This window comes from Gracilinanus agilis, chromosome 3 (genome assembly GCF_016433145.1).
Source record: "Gracilinanus agilis isolate LMUSP501 chromosome 3, AgileGrace, whole genome shotgun sequence".
Lineage (NCBI taxonomy): Eukaryota > Metazoa > Chordata > Mammalia > Didelphimorphia > Didelphidae > Gracilinanus > Gracilinanus agilis.
This window is the reverse complement of record NC_058132.1, coordinates 554,663,976-554,687,076: the sequence shown is the minus strand read 5'-3', so window position 1 is coordinate 554,687,076 and position 23,101 is coordinate 554,663,976. Positions and strand designations below refer to the sequence as shown.

Here is a 23,101-nt window from a genome sequence, read left to right as displayed (position 1 = left end):
ATTAGTACTAAATGATTCTTTTTCCTTTGAGCAACAAGATTATCTTTTTTTTTTTTTTTTTTAAATTTGTTGAAAAAGTTTTCAAGAGATGACCTACTCAGCAGGCAATATTCCTTGCTGCCCAACTAGTTGCATGATATTGGGCAAGGCATTCCTCTGTTTTAGCTCTAGGTCTAAGACCCTATGCCTGACCCAATGAACAGCAATCAATAACTTCAAGAGGTGCTTTCTAACAGGAGGAAGCAAGGCAGTACACCTGGATTTTGAGTCAGAAGGCCTGTTATCTGTGAAACTCTGAACAGAGGTGTATCTCTAAGTCAGTGACTCTTCATCTCTCAGTTGCCTGGTCTATAAAAATGAAGGTGTGGGCTTCAGAGCATTGGATGCAGTGACTGGACCTTGTTCAAATCTTGAATCCAACAGTTTCTAAATACCTTGGACAAATCGTAGCCTCCCTGGGCCTCAACTTCCTCAAGATTTAAATGAGGAGGTTGGATTAACTCATCACTGAGGCTCTTTCCAACTTTAAATCTAAGATCCTGTGACAAACAGCATTCAAATAACATGCTCTCCTCCTTCAATCTTATGATGTTTTACAAAAACTAAACAATATAGTCTTAATAAGAAGAGAAGTTCAAGATTCGGAGTGCTTTTATTTCCAACAGCATGGTTTTAGATAAATAAAATAACTATCCAAACTCTACTCTCTACCCACCCTGCCCTTTCAGAAGTTTGACAGGCACCAAGGCCTACAGGATAAGGAATTCCTCTGAGTCAGAAAATCTAGTTTTGAGTTCTTCCTCTGACAGGTAATGGCTGTGTGACCTTGAGCTAGTTGGCCAATCTCTCAGTGACTACAAGAAATTCTCTAAACCAGTTGATTACAAAAGAAGGCAATTATCTGCAAAGATAGATAAAGGTCTTTTTTAAAGTAGTTGCTCCCTGTACCAATAAAATCATGGTGATAGGGAGGAGGATGGGGACATTTTCCTTCAAACAAATGAGGTATCTGTACTATCATTCGGCTGACTTTCTAGGGTTTAATCCTATGTTAAACTAGAAATGAAATTTTGGATGCTAGAAGAGTTATGCTTTCACTGATCCTCAGAGTTGGAAGGAACCTAAATCAGGTATTAGACCTCAACCTCTTTTGGGTAATGGACTCTCCTTTGGCAATCTGCAAAGCCTGATGAACTCTGTCTCAGAAAAAAAGCTTTTTAAATGCATAAAATAAAAATCTGTAATTATAAATCAATTATTTGACATAATTATCAAAATTTTCAAAATAAAATTCTCAGGCCCAAGAATAAGAACCTGCTCCTCAACAATGCATTATCTATAATAGCCCCAAACAAGAGACCATCCAGCATTTGTTTGAAAACCTCTAATGAGAAGCCCACTAAGGCAGGAGACAAGACCCTATACTTTTGCAGAGTTCTATTAGCAAGTTTTTTTCTTGCCTAAGGATTAAAGCAGCCTATATATATATATATACTTGAACCTCCTTGGACTTCAGAAGTTCCTTCCAGCTCTAAACTTGGGATTCTATGAGCCCCTGGACTTCTTGCCACCTCTGGGGCCACAACAAAGACACCCAATCCTTCTTACACACAAAATCTCCTAAAATCCATAGAGAGTGTTCTAATGTTCCCCATTAAGATTCCTCTTTTTGACTATATATGGTCAATAATTTATGAAAACAGTTCTGTCACCAGCAAAATGTAATTAAATAAGACTTAAAGGAAGTATTTCAGAGTTGTTTGTATTAAAAATTATAGCAGGCTCACAAAACTTATACTGTCGTCTTCTGTGTCTAATATTCCTAATTCACCTAATTGATTACTACCTCTTAATAATGTTGCATCTTTCCTGCCTCATTTCTCCCTCCAACCTCTATCCAATGAAGATCCCCCAGAATGATCTAAGAAATAATCAATGACAAGAAAGACAGTTAACAGACAGTTCTTTTAATGTCAAAGACTGAAGTTTCCTTAGGCCTTTCCTTGTTTCTTTGGAGCCCTGGACACCTGTTTATCTGCCTGGCTATAAACCAATCAGGGCCAGTGCAGGTTAATTCATTAAGTGACTGATAAATACTATTACTGCCCCTCCAAATATATGAAGAAAGCCATTTACTTCCTCATATGCACAGACAATGAATTAAGTTCTCAAGCATAGCACCACGGAGAAAAGCACTTAGCAAATGCTTTTTGATGATGCTAACAAGCTTAAATTAGAAACTAACTCGTTTAATTTCTTTCTCCTACTCCTTCCCAGCTCTATGCTGGAACTGGGACTAATCCCTGGTCTGGTATTGGTTACCTCTCTGAATGGGCTGTTCTTCTCCCTCTCTTACCCAAACCTGCCTCTGTCATGAAGACCACCTCAGATGAAGGTCATCCACCCACCACCAATCTGTTTCCTTACTCTAAATCTTCATGTAGATTATTTTGTAATTCACAATCCATTTTTATCCCTTATTTGACTATAAATAACAATATAAAGGCAGAGATTACATTTTCTAGTTTCCTATTTGCTCCTATCTATCCTCCCACCCTGGCCAAAGGACTTAGTAGCTTGCATGCTGTATGGTAGGTCTTTATTGGGATAGGGAGAGGGAATGGGCTGTGATTTCACTGATGCAAGTGGCACCTTCTCAGTAACTTATAGTCTCACCTGGGGCAATGGTGTCAAACTCAAAGAGAAACAGGGGCCACCAAATCCTAAAGAAGGATCCCTCTGGGCTGCATATTAGAAAACTACACATTTATCTATTTCTTTTTTTAAAACTACAGCAACACATTGAAATCATATGGGAACTTATTTTAATCTGGTTTGGACTGCCCTCAGGAATGTTGTGGCTGTGACACCTCTGGCCTAGAGCACTGAAAGGTAAGTGACTTAAACAAAGTCACTCAGCCAGCCTACGCCAGAGAGAATCATACCAGGCCTAGACTAGCCAGAATCTTACTGACTTGGCTCTACAACTGATCTCTTAGCCTCATTAACTACTGAAAAGAGTTTTGAGGTCTTTCTCATGTTCAGAATGGCTTTAGGTCCATAATAGTTTAATACCTGAACATTAAGCCAACAGGAAAAGGCCAAGTATGCTATATATGTGGGTTTTTTTTTTCTGGTTAAAAAGTACAAAAAATCAAACTTTCTGATGTCTCCTGAATCTAAGCCATATACAAAAATATTTAGGACAAAAACAGTAAGAGAGTCTGTGTGTAGTTTTATTGCCTGATCTCACCAAATAGGTAATGGTCAGGGAGAAAGTGAGAAGACTATAAAACCACAGCTGTCACTTCTTCATTTTGTTTTGTTCTCTCCTCATGAAAAAACTCAAGATGTCAACTGTGTAGTCAATGCAGTCTTTAAAACATATGCTTCCCACCCTTAAAGCCAATGCACCCTTGGCATAGTTCTGTCTGCCGGTCTGGGCTCTTTTCTGCTCTCCAAGTCAAACCCAAGGTCTCATCTTTAGAACTGGATTTGGAGCTCCTCAGTGTTTTCAGGGCAAGGAAGCTCACTCAGAAAGCCACAGAGGAGACAATGGTTGAGCCCTGAACTTGTCTGCTCTGGGCCAACATAACCCCCTCGCCTCAGCAGAGGAGTGGGCAGAAGAGGCAGCAGGCTGGAGGTCAGTGCTCTGATTCAGCATCATTTCACATCAACTGGCATCCCTTGGGGTCAACTCTGCAGTGCCCATGACATTCATCTCTCTGAGCAAGGCTGGGCCTCCCCTGACCATGCAGGCTTCACCATCTGCCTCAGCTTCCTCCTCCCTCTCCTGCCCATTCCTCCCAGAACCTCCCTGGGGGTAAGTGGCCAGACCAGCCATCCCTGACTCTGTGCCCTCAAGTCTCCAAGCAGGAACCTTCTCATCCCCCCACTACCCCCTGCTCTTCAGCTCCCTTTGGATACATCATCTCTCCCAGTTACAAGGGAATGTAAGCTCCTTCAAAGCAGGAGCTGTCTTTCTTTTTGCTTGTATTTGTACCATAGCAGGTAGTAGAGTGAGTGGCTCATAATAGGACCATAATAAAGCTGCCCATTCACTTGACAACAAATATCCTGGGGTAAAAGGGCGAGGATGCAGTCCAAGCAGCAACAAGAATATAACCAGGACAAAGGGTCATCTTGGTGGGAAATGATCAAACGTATTGCTTGGTGCCAAGGGGAAGACCAAAAAGGAATGTGTAAAAGTTGCAGAAGGTTCAAGTGTGATTTTGGAAAAATTTCCTAACCATTTCATTTGTAAAAGATTAGCCCAGTGATTTCATGAGTACAGGATTTTGCTGGTGGAGAAACCCTCTCTAGCAGCACAGATGGGCTGCTGCTCTGCACCCAGGCTGTTGAGAGTCCTGGGACTCATCCAGACTCACACAGCCAAAATGTGACAGAGGCAGCTCTGGAACCCAAAGTGTCTTGACTCCAAGGCAAGTGTGTTACTCACTACCTTATGTTACCCTGTGTCAAAAACAGAAAACTTAACAAATTAAAGCTAACCAAAAGTAGAACACAGCATTTCAGGAGGCTGTGTTCCCCCTTGCAGGGGATATACACAGGAAGAATCTGGACGACCCCTTATTAGAAACACTGTAGAGGACTTTTCTCGTTCACAAGGAGCCTGGTCTAGATGACCTCTGAGGTCCTTCCAGTTCCAACAGACTCTAATGCTACACTTTAGGCAACTGCTCACATGGAAGAGGACTGAGATTAGACTGAGACCCATGATCAAGTTCTAATTTAGAATTTCTGGACTATAAAACTGGCTAGTTCTGTGACTTCAGGCAAGCTGCTTAGATTTGAGCCTTAGTTTTTTTTTTATCTGCAAAGTGGGGATGCTGCTACTTACACCCTCTACTCCACAGTAGTTATTGTAAGGATAAGTGAGAAAATGTATATATAGTACTTTAGTGTTTTACATAGTGAAACACATACATATGTATATATTTATGTATAAAAGTATAAATATATAAAAATTAGCAATATTTTAAAAGTACATACATGCACACACTCACTCACAATGCTTAGTAGAGTGAAAAAATTCCAAACAATATGCATACATGGGTTCAAATCCTACTTCTTATACTTGGTATCTGTGTGATTGGTAATCATTTATCTTCTCTGGGCCTTTATTTCCTTTTCTATAAAATGAGGAGGATGAACTAGATGTCCATTGAAGTCCCTTTTAGTTTTATATCTGTCACTCTATGTACATATGACATAGCTCCATATAGATTTTTTTTAGTCACAGTGATAGAACAATAACTAAATATCACTCTCACCTGATACCACTTTCCCAAATGAAGATTCAGGCTCTCCATAAGCTAGGAAGTTTCTCCACTAATAGCTAGGAATAAAAAGGTGATTTTTATAAGCTCAGATTTAGAGCTGGAAGGGACTCAAAGATCTCTAGTTCAACCCCTTCATTGTACATATGAAAAACACTGAGGTCCTTTGACTTTGACAGGAAGAAAAGATCACATAGGTAATATCAGAGGCCAGATTTCATCCTAGATACCCCCACCTCCAGGCCATTGTTTTGTCTACCACTCCAGTAAAGGAAGTGTGGAAAAGAAAAAAGTTTTTAGCTTCCAAGGCAGAAAGACCTGGATTCAAGTTCTTCCCTTAACTCTGACTAGGGTAAACTTGAACAAATTACTTGATTTAACATCTCAGGCAACAAAGACTTTAATTTGCAGAACCTGTGATCTGTATTCATATAGGGATTGAAAATGAAATAACAGGAAAAGGTCATGAAGAAGGAAAAAGAAAAAAGCAGACTATTTTTTTTTTCAAGAAATTTTTCTCCCTCACAAATAGTTTAATAGTTCCACATGATGTGGCTTTGTTTCTGCTGTGACCATCTCCAAAAGGAAATCTACTCCATCATGGAATTCAGCCAGTCCTGTGGGTGGCTTACCTCCTTGAGCTTATCCACATCATCTTTCACTTTTTCATAGATGTCATGAGCCATGCGAAGCTTTTTTTTCCATTCCGCCACAGTTTCTGGGTGTGCCTTACTTCTCTCCTCAGCAGCTGGCCTTCTTTCTTCATTCTGGCTTCCCACTGTTAAGGTCAAAGGATCCAGAACAGACTTCAGCTGGGACTCTAAACTGAGGTTCTTCCCCCGAAGCTCTTCCACTTCCTTCTGCAGACATTCTATTTCATCCTGGTCAAAGGGGAGAACGTTAATCAAAAACATTCCATAAGAGCATAAAGCATACATGACAATCCTGAACTTCAGCATCATTTCCCTGGTGGGGAGCCACAAGTTCAATTGAACTTTTCTACCTCTGAGTTGGCAAACTAGGCTGATTTTGTTACAACCCATTTTGAATTTGTGATTTCAAATAAAGGATTTCAATTCTTTGATCTTATTTGTAATATAAGTAACTGGTCTACTATTATTCCATCTCAAATCATCCCAATCCCCAAGTATTCAGCCCAGTGATAATGTTCCTCAGACAGCACGCACCATGGCCCATGCCTGGAATACTCTCCCTCCTCATCTCCCAGGCTCCTTAATGCTAGCACCTACCTCTGGGATTATTTCTAGGTTATTCTGCACATAGCTTGCATGTACACAGCCACTTGCAGGTTGGTTGTCTCCTCCCAGGCTGTAAGCCCCTGGAGGGCAGGGGCCATCTCCCTGGATTAGCACGTGCCCAGCACATGGCCACTATGTAATAAGTGGCTGCTGACTGACTCAGCATTCAAGTCCTGGAAGCACACATTTAATGGCTATACTCACTTCCCAAGAAGCCTCAGGTCTCCTCTGGGATCAAATACAAAGCCTTCCCTTGGGCATCTAGAGTCCTTCCCGATCTGGCATCAGTCTAGGCTTCTAGCCTTACCTTGCATTATCCTCACATCCCATGGATTCAAGTCCAAGAGTCTCCCTTGCCACCTACTGTCCATGAGGCGATGGCTTCTGCATCTGTGCATGTCCCTTGTGCCTAGAGCTCTCCCTCCTCATCTCTGCCCTTCTGACATCTCCACTTCCCATTCAACATTCAGCATGGGGGCCCTTCCTACATAAAGCGTTTCTTGATGATCACCCTCCATAGGACCAAAATTATTGGCACACATTTTTGTATCTACTTATCTCTGTACATGGCATAGAAAGAAGTAAACTTCAGGGAAAAGGACTATTTTTACAATCTGTAACTGTATCTTCCTCACACAATGTTGCCTCAAAGTAGATACAGAATTGAATTAAATCATGTTTTGGTTTTTTTTTTTTTTAAGTCAGATCTCCAGTGTGGAAACAACTTCTAATAAAAAAGAAGAGTCTCAAAAAGATGATATTATAGCTTTTTTAGGAGATGAAGGAGGGTGAGAAGTATTGTCAAGTCTAGTGTTTTTGAAATTTTTGCCTTTAAAACCTCTATGCTTCCCACCCAGATGTAGAAGAAAAAAACTTCATACCATTGCCTCTGGAATTTTCACTTACAAAATAATACATACAGGATAATTAACTTCTGGTACAGTTTTTTTTTTTTCTGAATGCCATTTCTATGTGAATAACTCAGACATTCTGGGTAGTCTAGGCATTAAATGTTCCACCTTCTGAAGTTGGGCCTGGGAGAAAAGCAGTTTCTAGAAATTTATCCTGGAAAGTGCTTTGCCATAGATAAATATTAAGAATTATTATTACTACTACTAAAAATAATAATAAATTTTAAAAACTGGTTTCTTATGCTGTTATATTCAAAGTTCTCAACCTTCAATGTGGACTTTCTTCTACAATGGGTGGTAAAAATGGGAAAGCAAAAAAAAAATCAATGTGGCTAGATGATAAAAAAATTCTTTTATAAAAAGGAAAAGTACTACAACCAGGGAGTTGGCAATACTATTAGAGAAATGCATAATTTTATTATGTATAGTATTATGTTCCATTGTGGGCATTATCTTTTGTCTCAACCAGAATGCTGCCACCATTTTCAGTAGTATCCTCAGTTTTGTCTTTGGGTCTCCAGAGCCTAGGGTAGTACTTTGCACTTTAAAGGAAGTTTTGTGTTGGACTGGATTGGATTACCTCATATTCTCTGTGAAGTAACTCAAGTCGTGTTTTTCGAAGATGCTTTCTGACAGTGTGGCTAAGCATAGGTTCACTCTCACTTGTTCCTCCTAAAAAAAAATTTTAAAAAATTTTGGAATCCAAAGGAAATTGGAGCTAAGTATAGAATTCCAGTAATAAATTATACCCCTACCCCTTCTCAACGATCCTTCCCTTGACACCTGTTCCTTCCCCTTATTAATAATGATAATGACTAGAATGTATAAAACATTTTAGAGTTTACAAAGAGCTTTACCTACTCAGTGGAATAAGAGCTGGTTTTGGAATCAGAGGAACTCAGTTCAAATTCCAGATCTACTATGTACCTACTACCTTCACGACCTTTGGCCAATCATTTAATGTCTGAGTTTCAGTTCCTCATTTGTTAAATGAGAAAACTGGCTGAGAGTATTCCTGGGAACCATTCTAGCGCTAAATCTAGGATCCTATAAAAAGTCCTACCTGATTTTTTGTTTTAGTTATTATCATTTCACATTTGCAGATGAAGAAATTGAGGGTCCTACAGTTTAACCCAGCCAGATCTTCCTGAGTCCAGATTTAATACTTATCCATTATGGCTCTCATACTACCTTTTCCTGTATGCATGCTATTGGCCTTGGCATAAATCTGCCTTTCCCCCAAGCCAAAAAAAGCATCTCTACCCTAACCTGTGAACAAAATTTAGAGCAAATAATGAATGGTTCCATCACTCTAAGAAGGTATCACACTAAAAGATGCATCATATGAAGATGTGTAGTTGCCTCAAAGATAAGGACAGAACTTTTATTACACATCATACATAGTATACACTTGAACACTTATCAGATGTTAAATAAGAGTAAAACCAATTAGCTACTCAAACTTGCTTGGATATTGGTAATACGATTGAAAAGATTAATGTCTGCTTTCATGTAGAATGCTAACAAACCAATTAGAATGGATTAAGAGTCACCACATTAATTGTAAACCCAGAGTGACTTGTTACAAAAAGACTCAAAGTAAATACTCTGTAAAAGATGTTAGCTTATCCTTGCTCCTGTTCTATTTTGCCTTCCTACTTTCTATGTCATGGTAGAAAAAAGTTTTATTTAAGGAAATTTGCACCTGATACCTCTGGATCCTTTATACCAAAGATCTATTAGTACTGATTAGATATTTCCCTGAGATGATTACACTCATGAAAGGTGAAATAAAAATACTCTGAATCTGCACAAAATCCTGGAAAATCTAGATTGGAGTAATTTTATCTTTCAAAGGACACTTTATTCAAGAAAGGTAAAATCACAGCTTGTTCATTATAGGCAACAAACTAAGGCTACAAAAACAAACAAAAAAAACCATGGAGTCCAATAATGATGTCTCCATTTCTCTGTTTAAATGCAATTTATTTCTTTCAGTGACAAATTAATCTCCTACCTTATCACTGTAACTTCTCTGCTCCAAAGTCTTCATGGCTCCTTACTACTTAACATATATAAGTCAAAATTCTTCACTCTACCATCTAGACCTGTGATGGGCAAACTACAGCCTGTGGGCCAGATGTGGCCCCTTGAAATGTTCTATCCAACCATGCAACATTATTCCTAATCTGACAAATACAATGAGTAGGATACATTACAATGAAACTTTGAAAGAGTTGCCTTAGAAACAGACTGACAGATGAGCATTTCCTTTCCTTTGGCCCCCTCTTTAAAAAGTTTGCCCATCACTGATCTAGACAATACTTAACTTTGGAGTTTTAACTGATACTTCCTCTAAAAGGAATTATTTACTATTCCCTGAACACAACCTTAATATTTTAGTGTTTGTTCATACTATTCTCTCTTCCTAGAATAACCCATGCTATACTTTCATCCATTAAAATCAGCAAGGTGGTATAGTGGATGGAGTACTGGGCCTGTGGTCAGGAAGACAGGAGTTCAAGTTCATACTCAGTTACTAGCCATGTGACCCCAGGCAAATAATATAGTCTCTGCCTACCTTGGTTTCTTCATTTGTAAAAATGAGGATAATATAATCTACCTCTCACATTTGTTACAAGGATCAAATGAGGCAATATTTGTAAATTGCTTTGGAAATTTCAAACTATTATATAAATGTCAATTATTATTATTATTAAAATTCTAACTAACCTTCAAAGGTTCCAAATGCTGTCATCTATGACTAACATTTTATATATATCTATTAAACTGTTGTAGCTCTTTTTTATGACTTCCTTATCACATACAACTATTGTGTCACTTTTTTCCCAAAATAGAGTATAAACTCCTTGAAGGAACAGACTTTGCGTTATAAACATTTTGTATCAAGAGATAACATATATAGAGCACTTTGCAAATCTTAAAGTATTCGATATTATCCCCAACAAGAGGCAGTGTTAGGTAGAGAAGATAGACTTGGGCTCAGAGTCAGAAAACCTAGGTTAAAGTTCCCTCTCTGATACTTAATGGCTGTGTGACCCTCGGCCAATCACTTAACTTCTCAGTTCTCTAGGCAACTCTCTAATACTATAAAAGTTGCAAAGAAGATGCTGACCTGTATTGGTAGAGGGAGTTTCTTCACCTGGGAATTCTCTATGAAGTCACATATCCTGTCCCTATTATCACTCATAGTACCTAGCATCTGTGGAGTATTCAGTAAATATTTGCTGATCATTTGATATTCAACAATGATGAACAAGTCATCCATGTTTGGGTATGACAGTATCCAGAAAATATTGCTGCAATTTGCTTACTTTAATCTCCAACCAACATTATGACTGAAATTTAATTGGTCGAATATGTATGTGCAAATATTTAGTATCCTTACCAATAATTTCCTTGCAGGGATTTTCAGAGGTGATGGGAACACGGCAAGCTGGGCATTGGCTATTGTTCTTCAACCATACATCAATACAAATAGAACAGAATACATGATTGTTGATGCATATGACAGGATGGCGAACCTTAAAAAAAAAGTTACACAGCTTTAATTTCTACATTCAAAAGTATAATTCTAATTCAAATTCCATTCATTCATTGAAATCCCTATTTGCTTTTTAACCAATTATATATTTGTGTATATACAATCTATACACACCCTTACCTCCTGATTTAGAATCAATGATGAGTATTGATTCCAAGACTGAAGAGCAGTAAGGGCCAGGCAATTGGCACTAAGTAACTTTTCCAGAGTCTCACAGTTAAGAAGTATCTGAGGCCAGATTTAAACCCAGGATCTTCCATGTTTAGGCCTGGAGCTCTACCTGCCACCTAGCTGCACCTAGCCAAAGGATTATTTTGTCCAATCCCAGGTAGCACATTTGCCCAGGAATTATAAAGAAGCTGCAACTACTGACCAAGATGTTATGATGTTTCTTACATATATGAAATTAACTGAAACCACCAGACACACACCTTACAATCTCTACCAAATAAAAAGTATGAAGAGCTTCATTTTGTGGCTGAAGTTGTAGCCTTTGTTCACTGATATATAACAATTTATCTGAAGCCATTTCCTCTTTAGTAGAATTTGCTTCCAATTCTGAATTCCAACCATATGTTACAGGAGAATGAGAGTTAAACAATGAAACAATATGAATTAGAAATGCGATTTTCTATATGTCCCAATGATCCAGATAATGTCATGACCCTGAATCATTAAATGTCTCTCCGAACCTGAGATGCCATAGATAAAAATAAAAGAATATGACTACTTCTCTAGTGAGATACAATGGAAGGTGTTTGGGACTGGAGACCAAATCATACCTCTTTTCTTTTCTCCCTCTTTATTATTTCTCTTGGTTCCATGCTTTCACTATAACTTCTATACTGAAAAATCTCAGATCTGCTTGTCCGGGCCCAACCTTCCAGACTCACATCTTCATGTTGTCCATCAAGCATTCCAAACTGGATGTGCTGTAGACAACTTAAACTTGAATTGTCCAAAACTGAACTCATCATCTTTCCTCCCAAGCCCATATTGGTCCCAAACCTGCACCATTATCCCCCTCAGGTACTCGAGTTCACAACCTCAACTCTTTGCTCTCACCCCCCTCCAATATCCAATCCTTAGGCAAGTCACCTTGATTTTTAGTCTTTGTAACATCTCTCATACATGTGACCTCCACTATGGCTGCCACCCTAACCCAAGTCTTGATCACTTCGAAACCTGGTCTGTTAAAATAGCCCGTTGGTTGGTCTTTCTACCTCAAGTCTCTCCCAGTTTTGCTTTTCCTCTACTTGGCTGTCAGATCAATATCCCCAAAGCAAGGACTTGACCTTGTTCCCTCCCTATTTAGTAACTCCAGTGGCTCCCCTCAGCCTCTAGTATCAGAGAGACTCTTCTATTGGCATTCAGAGGTGCCTTCCCAGTTCTAACCTTACATCTTTGACCACCCCACATGCTCTGTGATCCAGGGATACTGACTGGCCTTCTTATTCCTCCAAAAGGACACTCATCCCCAGATTCTGGGCATTTCACTGGATGCCCCACGCCTGGAATGTTCTCTCTGTTGATTACTTTCAGTATATCCTATGCATATCTTGTTTGTACAGCTGTTTCCATGTTATCTCCCCTATTAGCCTGTGAGCTCCTAGAGAATAAGGAGGCTGTCTTTTGCCTTTCTATGTATCCTCCATGCCCAATAGGTATTTAATAAATGTTTACTGATTAACTGAATGATACTTAATGTTCATACCATCTGCATGATTTTAGACAAATCAATTATCTGAGCCTCAAATTTCTTCATTTGTAAAATGAAAGAAAAGGGAGATGATTTCTAAGGTCTCTTCCAAACCTGTGTTCTTTGTATTCTTATAATGGTCAGGAATAAGAACAAAGGCTTGTAGGATCTGGAGCTAGAACAGGAAGGCACTTTAGAGATTATCTAATCCAAGTTTCTAATTTTATAGCTGAGGAAGTTCCTCAGCCAGGAAGTGATTTGTCCAAAGCCACAGAAGTAATCAATAATTAGTAATCAACTCAGGAGCCTCTTTCTAGTAATAACTACCACCTGAACTCATTTACTCAGATAAATATGATGCATAAGTGAAGAGGAAGAGAGCCCTGTGATTTGCAAGCTATGTAGGATTTTCCTACAGTGTGGATCACATCTGATCAGCTAGCTTAGAGAAGCAAGGCCTCTGGTAGTTGTAATTTGTTTTCAGGCATTTGAAAGGCTGTCATGTGAAGAAGGGCCTAGCCTTGCTCTGTTTGTCCTTAGAACCAAAGCTCCTTGAGAGGGAGGGAGGCAGTGTTTCCTTTTCTTTTTAGTGCCTGTTTCCCCACTACCTAGCACAGTGACCTACACAGAGAGAGTATTTAATAAATGCTCCATAAATTGAACTCTCCCAGAACTTTTCTCTACATGTGTAGAGACATAATAAAGCAAGTTCCAGGAACAAGAAAGTAACTAAATAATGGGAAATTAGTAGAGGAAGCAAATTGGAAAGTGTAATTTTTCAAAGGACCCCCATGCATTAGATCTTCTTGCATGTAGCCTCATTGCTTCTGCCAAGTCCTCCCTGCACCTTCTAAGATAGATCATATTAGCATGTGAGGACAGCTCTAAGTCTTGATGGTGTTCTGGCCACGAGGCAAGATTGGGGTTGCTTCTAGTTTCAGCAATAAATTTTGCCTTTTCACTAGGGGTGAACAATTCTGAAAGTAGCAATTCCACGTCCTCAAAATCTGGGTTGTAAAGCCTCACTGCCCTTTTATATTCTTTTACTGATTTGTGTGGATTGACATAGAACTGGGGGAACCTCTTTTTCAAAATCTCCAGATCACCCCCTGAAAAAGGTGTGTAGCCTTTCACATGTATAATGCCTGCATCTGGTTGTACTATAATTCTGTCAGTGATTGGAAGGATAGTTACAGGAGCTGCTTCAGCCCCTGCAACCTCTTGTTGTTCAGGGTTCTCATCTTTAACCTGTTGTTTCATATCACTCCCCTTCTTTGTTGTGACAGCAAGCATTTTCAGTGATCTCTAGCTGCATTATTGTTTTAGCATCCAAGTCCTTCCCTTCCCTGATCTGCTTGTTAATTTCAATTAAGGTCTTCATGTGTTCCACCATTTGCTCTAAAACTGCTTTTGTAATTTCAGTTCTCCCAAAGGTAAATGCCAACACCTTTCTCAAAATCATAAGGGCCCCATAGAAAGTTGCAGTCATGGCTATCCCTGATGGCACATATGCCAAGGCATCACCCACTATATTGTTAGCCACATGTATGTATCATAAATTTCTATAACCTGCTTAAAAAACTGGGGAACTGTAATCAACCAAAAGGTGGTACAAGTCTGCCAAATCTCATATATCAGGACCCCAAAGCACCCCAGTGTAACAACAGTCCTGTTGATGAAGCTGGCCATATTGATCACTTCCCAACTAGGTTCTGAAATAAAAATCCTAGGCTGGCTGGCCAAAACTGTTATGTTTGTAATAACAGGGATGTTGGGAAGCTAATGATCTGGCCAGGGCCAGGTGCCTGCAAGACACTCTCCTCCCCCTCTCCCCCACAGGCTTGAGTGAGTGCAGAAGGGCAAGTGTTCCTTGCTCTCCAACCCCTCCTACTCAGCAGTTGATTTCAGTTGAATATGGAGGCAGGGCAATGACTTCTGACAAGGCTCAGCAAAGCTAATTTCTAATGATGTTCTCCTCAACTTATATTCCCTACAGGTTTGATTGAGGAACTGAGTAGAAGCTAGATATCTTGATGTTAAGGACTGAGAAGGAACAGACTTCTTAGGCTGGCAACTGACAGGAATCAAGCTTAATGGCTATAGTGAGTATACCTAATACCCAGGCACTGCTATCAAAGATAAAGCTTATATTGATAAAAGAAAGAAGGGGAAGGCAAGAGGGGGTAATTAGGATTTGGATAAGAACTGGGAAGCCCTGAACTGTCAGGTTGAAGCTGCTTCTCCCCACCAGGAGGGAGTGGCAGACCTTTAGCTAACTTGCCCTCAAAGCTAATAGTAATTACTTCTAATATCTAAATAACTAAATAATTATTATATCAATGCTGGAAAGGTCTAATCCTACTAGACAGGCAAACTCCTGAATAGAAACCACAATGGCTTTTGCCACTATGGCCTCCCAGGCTAACCCCAAATCAGGAACAACCAGCAAAAAGATCTGTTCCCCTCAACCCGAGAAATCAACTGTTTAACTCCCTACCAACTGCCCCCCTCACCCAAAGTTCTCCGGGGGTATCCCCTGGAATTCTGGGTGAGGCTTGACCCTGTATTTTGCAAGAATTCTATCCTGCCATTGTCAATATTACGAAAGAAGAGGAAAAGGAAGCTATATTATGAAGACCAAAGTTTCCAAGTACAAAGCCTCTTTCCTTTTTTCCTTAGAGACACATAAAATTCCTGGCACCTGGACCAGTTCCTTGTCATGACAGGAAAATCAGAAGCTTAAACCCATCTTTCCTGCCTACTCTTTAGGGTACACACCTATAATTTAGAATGAAGTCACAAAGCCATATCCCAGCTCTTTTTCTGACAAGTCCACAGTCAAAGGTATAAGTTTCCTCCCAATAAACAGCTCAAAGACTTTGGAGAGAAACAGTCCAAAGCCTGGAATGCAGCTCCTTCATAGCCATTCCCCCTTATCCAGTCACTTAAAAAAAAAGAAAGAGGTTGTGACCTCAATGTTTTGGTTAAGCATATTAACACAAAAGAAAGAGAAAGCAGAAAGGATTGCTTAAGGAGTGGTAGATCTGGGGTTTCCTCCCCCAACTCACAATCCCAATAAAAGTAGCTCAGCTAAGGAGAAAATGATGTAGGAAAGAATGTGTCTGGTCTCTACTACTTCATACAAATAATTTCCTTTTAAAGGGATACTTTAAATTGAAAATTAAAACTAAGGTCTAGGTTTTGGTTTTTTTTGTTGTTGTTTAGGGTAGGGGTGATATAATGCCAAATAGTGCATAAGGATCATAGAGTCAAATTTCAATCTGAAAAGGGCCTTAAAGGCCACTGAGTCTACTCCAACCTCTCAAAACCCATTTTACAGTCATAAACTTAGTCCCAGTGAGGCAAAGTAATTAAGGTCACATGGTAGCAGTGCTAGGGCATGCTCCCAGGCTCTGACTCCATAGTCTAATTTCTACTGGATCTCACTAATTCTGTTAAACATGGGCCTGAGTTAAGTGTTCCTGAAAAGCACACCCAGTCTGAAAGTGAACACACACACAGCTAAGTCAAAGATGAAGTCTAAGTCACTCCACTTAACCTGTCATATCAGCATAGCACACAGACAGGCAGAGACTGCTGTGGTTCTGAAGGGTTATTTACATATTTAATGATGGAAGGAATAATGCATACCTACTGCTACCACTACTATGGAATTAGATTTAAGAAATACAATTTACTCATTAATTTAATGCTTTGTATCATACCCTCATTCTGCAATATTACATTCTAGTTGACAGTTTAAATAAGCACAACCTAAAAGATGGGACAAGTATATTTAGTTCCTGAAACAAGTTAATCACCATTTAAAATTTAAAAGTAACTTTTATAAATGTAAGGGCTTTTTAAACTAAAAAAAAAAAAAAATCCACAATCTTCCCTTAGACTAGCATCATTCTGAAGGGAGAGAGTACTTCTCATTGTCTGCAAACCATCCACTCCTACGGGTTCAAAATTTCTTTAGTTAAAATTCAAATTTATTTCTCTACCTCAACTTCTCATCTGAACTACAGATGGAAATTTCCAACCACCTATTGTGTATCTTCTCCTGGATGCTCCACTAGTACATTAAGCCTAAAATATCTAAAACCAGAATCATTTTTACTCTCAAATCAGTTATTCCTTTTGATTTTTCTCTCTCTTTTAATAGTACCACCATTTTCTCAATTATTAGATCATCTTTGATTTCTCCCCCTCAGAATCTATTATTTCTCTACAACCTCTCAAATCAGTCACATCTTTTAGAATCCTATTAAATTGAGGTCCAAGCCCACAATACCTCTCCATTAAACTCCTACAATAGCTTCCAGCCTGGTCACTCCATCCCTCTCCAGAGTTCCTTATCTACTCTCCCCAAGGCAATACCAGACAAATCCTCCAAATGCACAGCTCTAATTATCTTTAGGGTGATCAGAGATAATGAAATTGAGATTTGGACTCATATCTTCCTCAAGTTCTTCCTCTGTAAAATGGGAGGGTTGCACATTTTTAGGAATGGTCTATGGGAATTTGTTTTGCTAAAGCATTATTACTTTTTTAAAAATTCCAGCTCTACTGCACAAGAACTCTGATGTGGTCTGAAGCAGGCTCAGCACAACAGCACTAACACCTCTTTCTTCCTGGAAGCTAGGCCTCTCTTAATATCACCTAAGATCACTTATGTTTTTTGACCGTCACATACTAATGACTCATACTGAACTCATTATAACCCTAGAACTTTAAAAATAATAATAGCACATATATACATACATATATACACATATGTATATATACGACACTTTAAAGTTTGCAAAACACTTTATAGATAACTCATTTGATCTTCACAACTTGGAGATGGGTGCTATTATCACCATCCCTATATTTCAGGTGAGGAAATTGAAGCTAAGAGGAGTTAAATGATTTCATCCCAGGATTATACAACTAGCATCTGAGGTAGGATTTGAACTCTGGTCTTCCAAGACTAGCACTCTTATTTACTCTGATCTATCTCTCTGTTTAGGCAAACTGCTGTTTAATTATGTCTCCCTATCTTGCATTTATGAAGTCAATATTCTAAGCCCAACTCTAAGATTTTACAGTTATCCCTATTGAATTTCATGTTATTGGATTCAGACCAATACTCTAGATCTCTTTGGATCCTAGCTCTGTCAATCAGTGTGTTAGTCTTCTAGGCACTATCATTTTCAAATCTGATTAAGATACCCTACCTAGCTTTATCTAAGCCCCTAAAAAAATGTTGAAATAGCACAAGGCCTGGGGCCTGGGTCACTCTATGAAAGTCCACCTTCCCAACTGACAGGGAACCATTAATGACTGACTGACAATCCTTTGGATCTGAATGTTTAAGCAATTCTGAATCTAACTGTATAATCAGGTAGCCCCCATGTCTTGTAAGAAAGCCTCTATTCCTATCAAACTAGCCATCTCATCATGCCTAGAATAGTCCTGTCCTTCATCCTTTGGCACTTCCTTCTTGCAGGTTCCCTATCTATCTCACTATTTTATCCAATGGAAATGATCCTTCCTTTCCCCAAACTCTCACAGTACCCTTGACTGTAGCTTCCTTGTGCTGTAGTTATGTGTGTTGTGCTGATCTCTGACACTGGGAAAAATTTGTTTTATTGTTTATGATCAAATATTACATTTAAGTTTTCCCATGAAGAATTTTTCAGAAAGAAAAAGGATCAATACTTTCAAAAGGACTATAATCTGATTCCTAATATTCTATCTTCATGAATTTGCTTATTTTTTTCAGGATAAACTTCCAATGCCACTTGGATAAGAGTTGGTATTTGTTTTGAAAAACCACTTCATCTAGCAGTAGGAACCTTTTTATAGAGACTTGGAGGTATGTAGTCCACAAGTGAATGACTCCAAGTAAAGTGTATAAGCCCTCTTTGTTTCAATTTTCCAATATTACTAATTGTTTTAATATAAACATTACTAATGTGATCTTCATTCTATCATCAAAAATTTAATTATGATAAAAATACTTCAGAGCTTGTTGGAATAATATAAAATATTTTAGAAAATAACACTTTTCTAAATTTAATGCATTCATAGACTATATTAATAAAATATAATAAAGGAGATAGCCCCACCGTACTCTTCTTGTTCAAGACCACATCTGGAGAAGTATTCAGTTTGTGGTACCTTAATTTACAATATGATTCTAGGATTCTAATCCTGATATTTAAAGAGTATGAAAGAGTAACCACTCAAAAGCTACTCTAATTCTATCATCCTAAGAAATTCAAAGTTTGTCCAGGGAGATAAAGTCATTTGCCAAGCTTGGAAAGTTGAAAATTCCTGATAATTAGCAACTGTTTAGTAACAATAAGGGAAAAGAAGATAATGCAACACCTGGATGTTGGCTAAGGTTAAGATTGAACTGGAATTCTTGGGTAACACCTGGCAAAAAAGCCAATCCTAATTAAAAAAAAAAAAAAGGTTGCAAGTGTGAAGGAACTATCACTAAATGTTCAACAATGCTAACTACAACAGTCATAATAAACACTCTAAATGCACGTATATGTCTTCCAAACACAATTTTACATTTGAAACAACAGATAATGCTAAATTAATCCAAATTTCTAATGACTTTTTTTCCCCTTCATTAAAATTTACCTGTCTGATATCTCTTTAGGGGCAAGTTTCCAAAGTCAGTGCCTTCTATGTGACAAGTGGCTTATTTGTTAAATCAAACTATTTGTAATAGAGAGATCTAGAAACAATGGTAGATCTCTATTCCATAAGATAACTCTTTGTGCAAGGAATATAGTTCTTTAAGGTTGAGATGACCATTAGACCTGCGGCCAGAGCAGTCCTTTGCTTTTTGGTATCCCCAGGCAAAGGTGCATGATGGCTGCATAATCATGATATTCCAGTACTCACCAGATTAATAGTCATAGAGAACAATTCACAGGATTAAGAAAGAGATAGGGTGCCTTCCATCCTGGCTATTTAAAACATAGTATATTGATTCCAAAGAGTGCTGGTTTTAAAATCAAGATTTGGGTTCAGATCCACTTCTACACATAACCCCTCCCCTCAGGCAAGCAACTTAACTTCTGTTGGCCCCACTTTCCTCTACAGAAATAGAAAATGCCACCTAACTAGGCTGCTGTGAGAATCACCTAAGACAATGTCAAATTCTCAAAAAACTTTGAAATGCTTATATATCATCAGGGTTAAGACTAGATTGCCTGTAAGGTAACTTCTAACTCCAAGACTCTGTGATTAGAGGGCCCCCAAATAGATGGGCTGGCTATTCCAATTCATCCAGGAAATGCACTCTGAAGAGCAAACTCTCATTTAAAGTAGCTCCAGCCCAATATATTAGTGAGGGTCCCGGGGAGCAAGGACTGAAGGGCTGCTTTTAGGTTTTAAGCTGTGCTGCCTTGGAAACCCAAACCATCTTGTCATCTGCCTAGCCAATTTTTCCCTGGCTTCCTTCCACTCCCAACTACAATCCCATCTTTTACAACAAGCCTTTCTCAATTCCTCTTAAATTCTAGTGCCTCCCCTCTGTTATTTTCCACTTGTCCAGTATATAACTTGCTTGAATAGAGTTGTTTGCTTGTTGTCTCTCCCAATGGATTGTGCCCTCCTTGAAAGCAGGGACTGTCTTGCCCTCCCTTTTTTTGCATTCAACACAGTATCTGGCATACTTTTAGAATTTAGTATTCTAAATTCTAGTATTCTAGAAGGTTCGGGCTACGGCGGCTCTTCGGGGCCAATGCCTTCTCCAACTTAGTTAATACTTTAGTATTATACTAAATACTAAAAGTTAATAAAGGTAATTAACTTTAGTATTAACTAGTAATAAATTAGTATTAGGAACTTAATGTTTACTGACTTGCTTTCTTCAGGAAAGACAAACATGAAAATGCCTACATCCAAGGGATGGGCTAATTTGTTTTGAAAGCTGAATTGAATATAAAATTATATTGAAAATGCAGGCTCTTGACAGAATATATGAGATTCTGAGTAATCTAAAGACACAAAAGCCAATGTCCTGGCTTCAGGGGGTATAGATATCACTAGCAAATTGATTTCCACACAGGTGCTTTCTGCTTAACTGGCCCACAGCAAGGCTTGATGCAAAATTAAGGGAAAAATATTTCCCATGCTGTTTCAGCTAACTTTGAATTTCTGTTGAGAGGAAATTGCATCATGACTACTTTTTACCACCTTTAAACCATGTGGGACCTTTCTCTTTATTGCCAAAGGCCTCCATGTGCATCACACATAAGAATTCCAAGGTGGCCAAAATCGGTGATAGTCTTATCTCGATCACTCACCAGCTCCTGACTTTGAGCAAGTGATGTAATTTCTCATTTTTTTAAAATGAGTATAAAAATACCTGCCCTATCTACTTCAGGGGATGGCTGAGAAGACCAAAAGAGAAGATAAATAAATGCACTTTTGTGAAAGCAGAGAGCCCCCCTACAAACAGGTCACTGTTGTCTGAATTAAAGTGTTAAAAGGTTTGAATTAGCCTTATTAATAATGAATGATAATCGTTAATACCAGAAGTGAGGACTTCCTTTTAAAGTCTTTACAAAAGGAGTGATTCCCTAAACCCTCACAAAAGGACTTTCTAGAAACACAGATCTGGGAGAAGTGGAGAGCACCAAAACCTGGGTTAACAGTGAACTTGCAAGGCCTGAGATTTGATCTGTAGTTTCACCAAGTTTATGTTTGGGAGGAGGGAAGGGGCAAAATGATACATAAAAGACATGCAAATCACTGACTTGAACTGGTTTCTAGTACACAGTAAGTACTCATTAAATAGATGATTTAAATGGCCTTTAAAAATTTGACGTTGAGCTTGCATGGCCTAATTTTGTGGTTTAAACTGTAGTTTCATAAAGTGTATTTGGGGGTGGGAAGTGGGGGAAAAGACAGATGTGTAAATAATTGACGTGAACTGGTGCCTTATGCACAGTAAGCATTAAAGAGATGACTTAAAGGGCCTTTAAAAATTTTAAGAAGGGGACATGGAAGGGAAAAAAGGAGGTGGCTTTTTAAAGAAAAAAAAATAATAAAATTTGCTGATTATAACAGCTTTCTGTAACTTGTTTCACAAATGCATTTCCTGAACCTTTTGCATCCTACAGGTCTAGAGTCTCCTTCACATTTTAAAGATGATTTGTGATTGTGCACACCACTTAAGGGGCTCGTTTTATTTATTTCAGATTGAAGCTTTGAACCAAAAACCATCCTTAATTTCAATTAAAAATTAAAAAAAATAAAAAGCCAAGTTAAAAATCAATGCCTCCAACCCTGGGTGAAGTTAAGAGACCATTGTTATCTTGTGCACAGGGACGTTAATTAGCATTCTGATTAGCTAGGGTTCCAAACCCCGGTCACGGCGCGCGCTCACGCTGGGGGTTGGCACTTGGTGGGCAACATTATGCAGCGCCCCCCGCCCCCCACATGTACTCGGTGGCTCCCCACAAGCGACTGTCGCCCACGTGAACAGGGCCCGGGAGGGTGTAGACCACGCCGCCGGCTCCCTGGCTCCATCCCTCCGTCAGCGCCCGCAATCCAGGGAACCCTGGTTTTCGAGCCCCCCACCCTCGTTCCCTACCTGCCCCAAACACATGCCCCGCGTTCGTTCTTATTACTATTCTTCACACCCACAAAACACCCCCTTACGGAAAATCCGCCGCTGAGAGGCACGGGCTCAGCTCCCCATTTCCCCCCAAGTGCGTTGCCCTTCGCGAAAATCTCGGCCGGCGCCGGCAGGGTTGCCCCCCGCGGCGCCTCTGCGGGCCGCTCAGCCTCCGTTCCATTACCTTCCCCAAGCAAATATGGCACGTGATGGGCAGCGTGAGAGACAATGTAACGTTCTGAACGTTCTGAGCCATGGCTGCGTTTAGAATCCCGCCAACACGGAAGTCCCACCGCCCGCGGCGAGCCGGGAGCTCCAGCCGCCGCGGCTCAAGAGCGCTAGAAGGTTCGGGCTACGGCGGCTCTTCGGGGCCAATGCCTTCTCCAAGCGAGGAACCGAAAACGCGCTTTTGAAACATGGAACGAGCGGGCGGGGGGTGGGGGGTGCCAAGAGGAGAGAGAGGTAGAGTTTCCCGCCCTACTCTTCCCTCACACGCACACCCCGGGAAAATCTAAAAGCGATAAAAATCCAGGGGGTGGGGTTGGCTGGGAATGGAAATAGGTAGAGGACTAGAGAAGTAGAGAACGTGGGCGGAGATGCAAAAAGCTTACTGGAAAAGATTGAAAGGGAAAAAAGTGAAAGGGGAGAAAGTGAGAGGATCAAGGGATTTTGTAAGCCTTAAAATGGCTAATGCGTTAGCATCCTCCTTCCAGCTAGGACTCTACACTTG

The 23,101-nt window shown here is 39.5% G+C and overlaps 1 protein-coding gene across 1 annotated transcript in view; it reads right to left on the bottom strand.

Moving 5' to 3' along the window:
• The window catches only part of OBI1 (ORC ubiquitin ligase 1), a 47,226-nt gene extending 24,599 nt beyond the window's left edge, over positions 1 to 22,627 (bottom strand). Inside the window, exons 1-4 of the mRNA XM_044667284.1 lie at positions 22,556 to 22,627; positions 10,880 to 11,015; positions 8,051 to 8,142; positions 5,933 to 6,181 (exon numbers count right to left, since the gene is read on the bottom strand). Of these exons, the coding sequence (XP_044523219.1) occupies positions 5,933 to 6,181; positions 8,051 to 8,142; positions 10,880 to 11,015; positions 22,556 to 22,627 (549 nt within the window). The remainder of the gene's footprint in view (positions 1 to 5,932; positions 6,182 to 8,050; positions 8,143 to 10,879; positions 11,016 to 22,555) is intronic.
• Between the last annotated feature and the right edge of the window lie 474 nt (positions 22,628 to 23,101).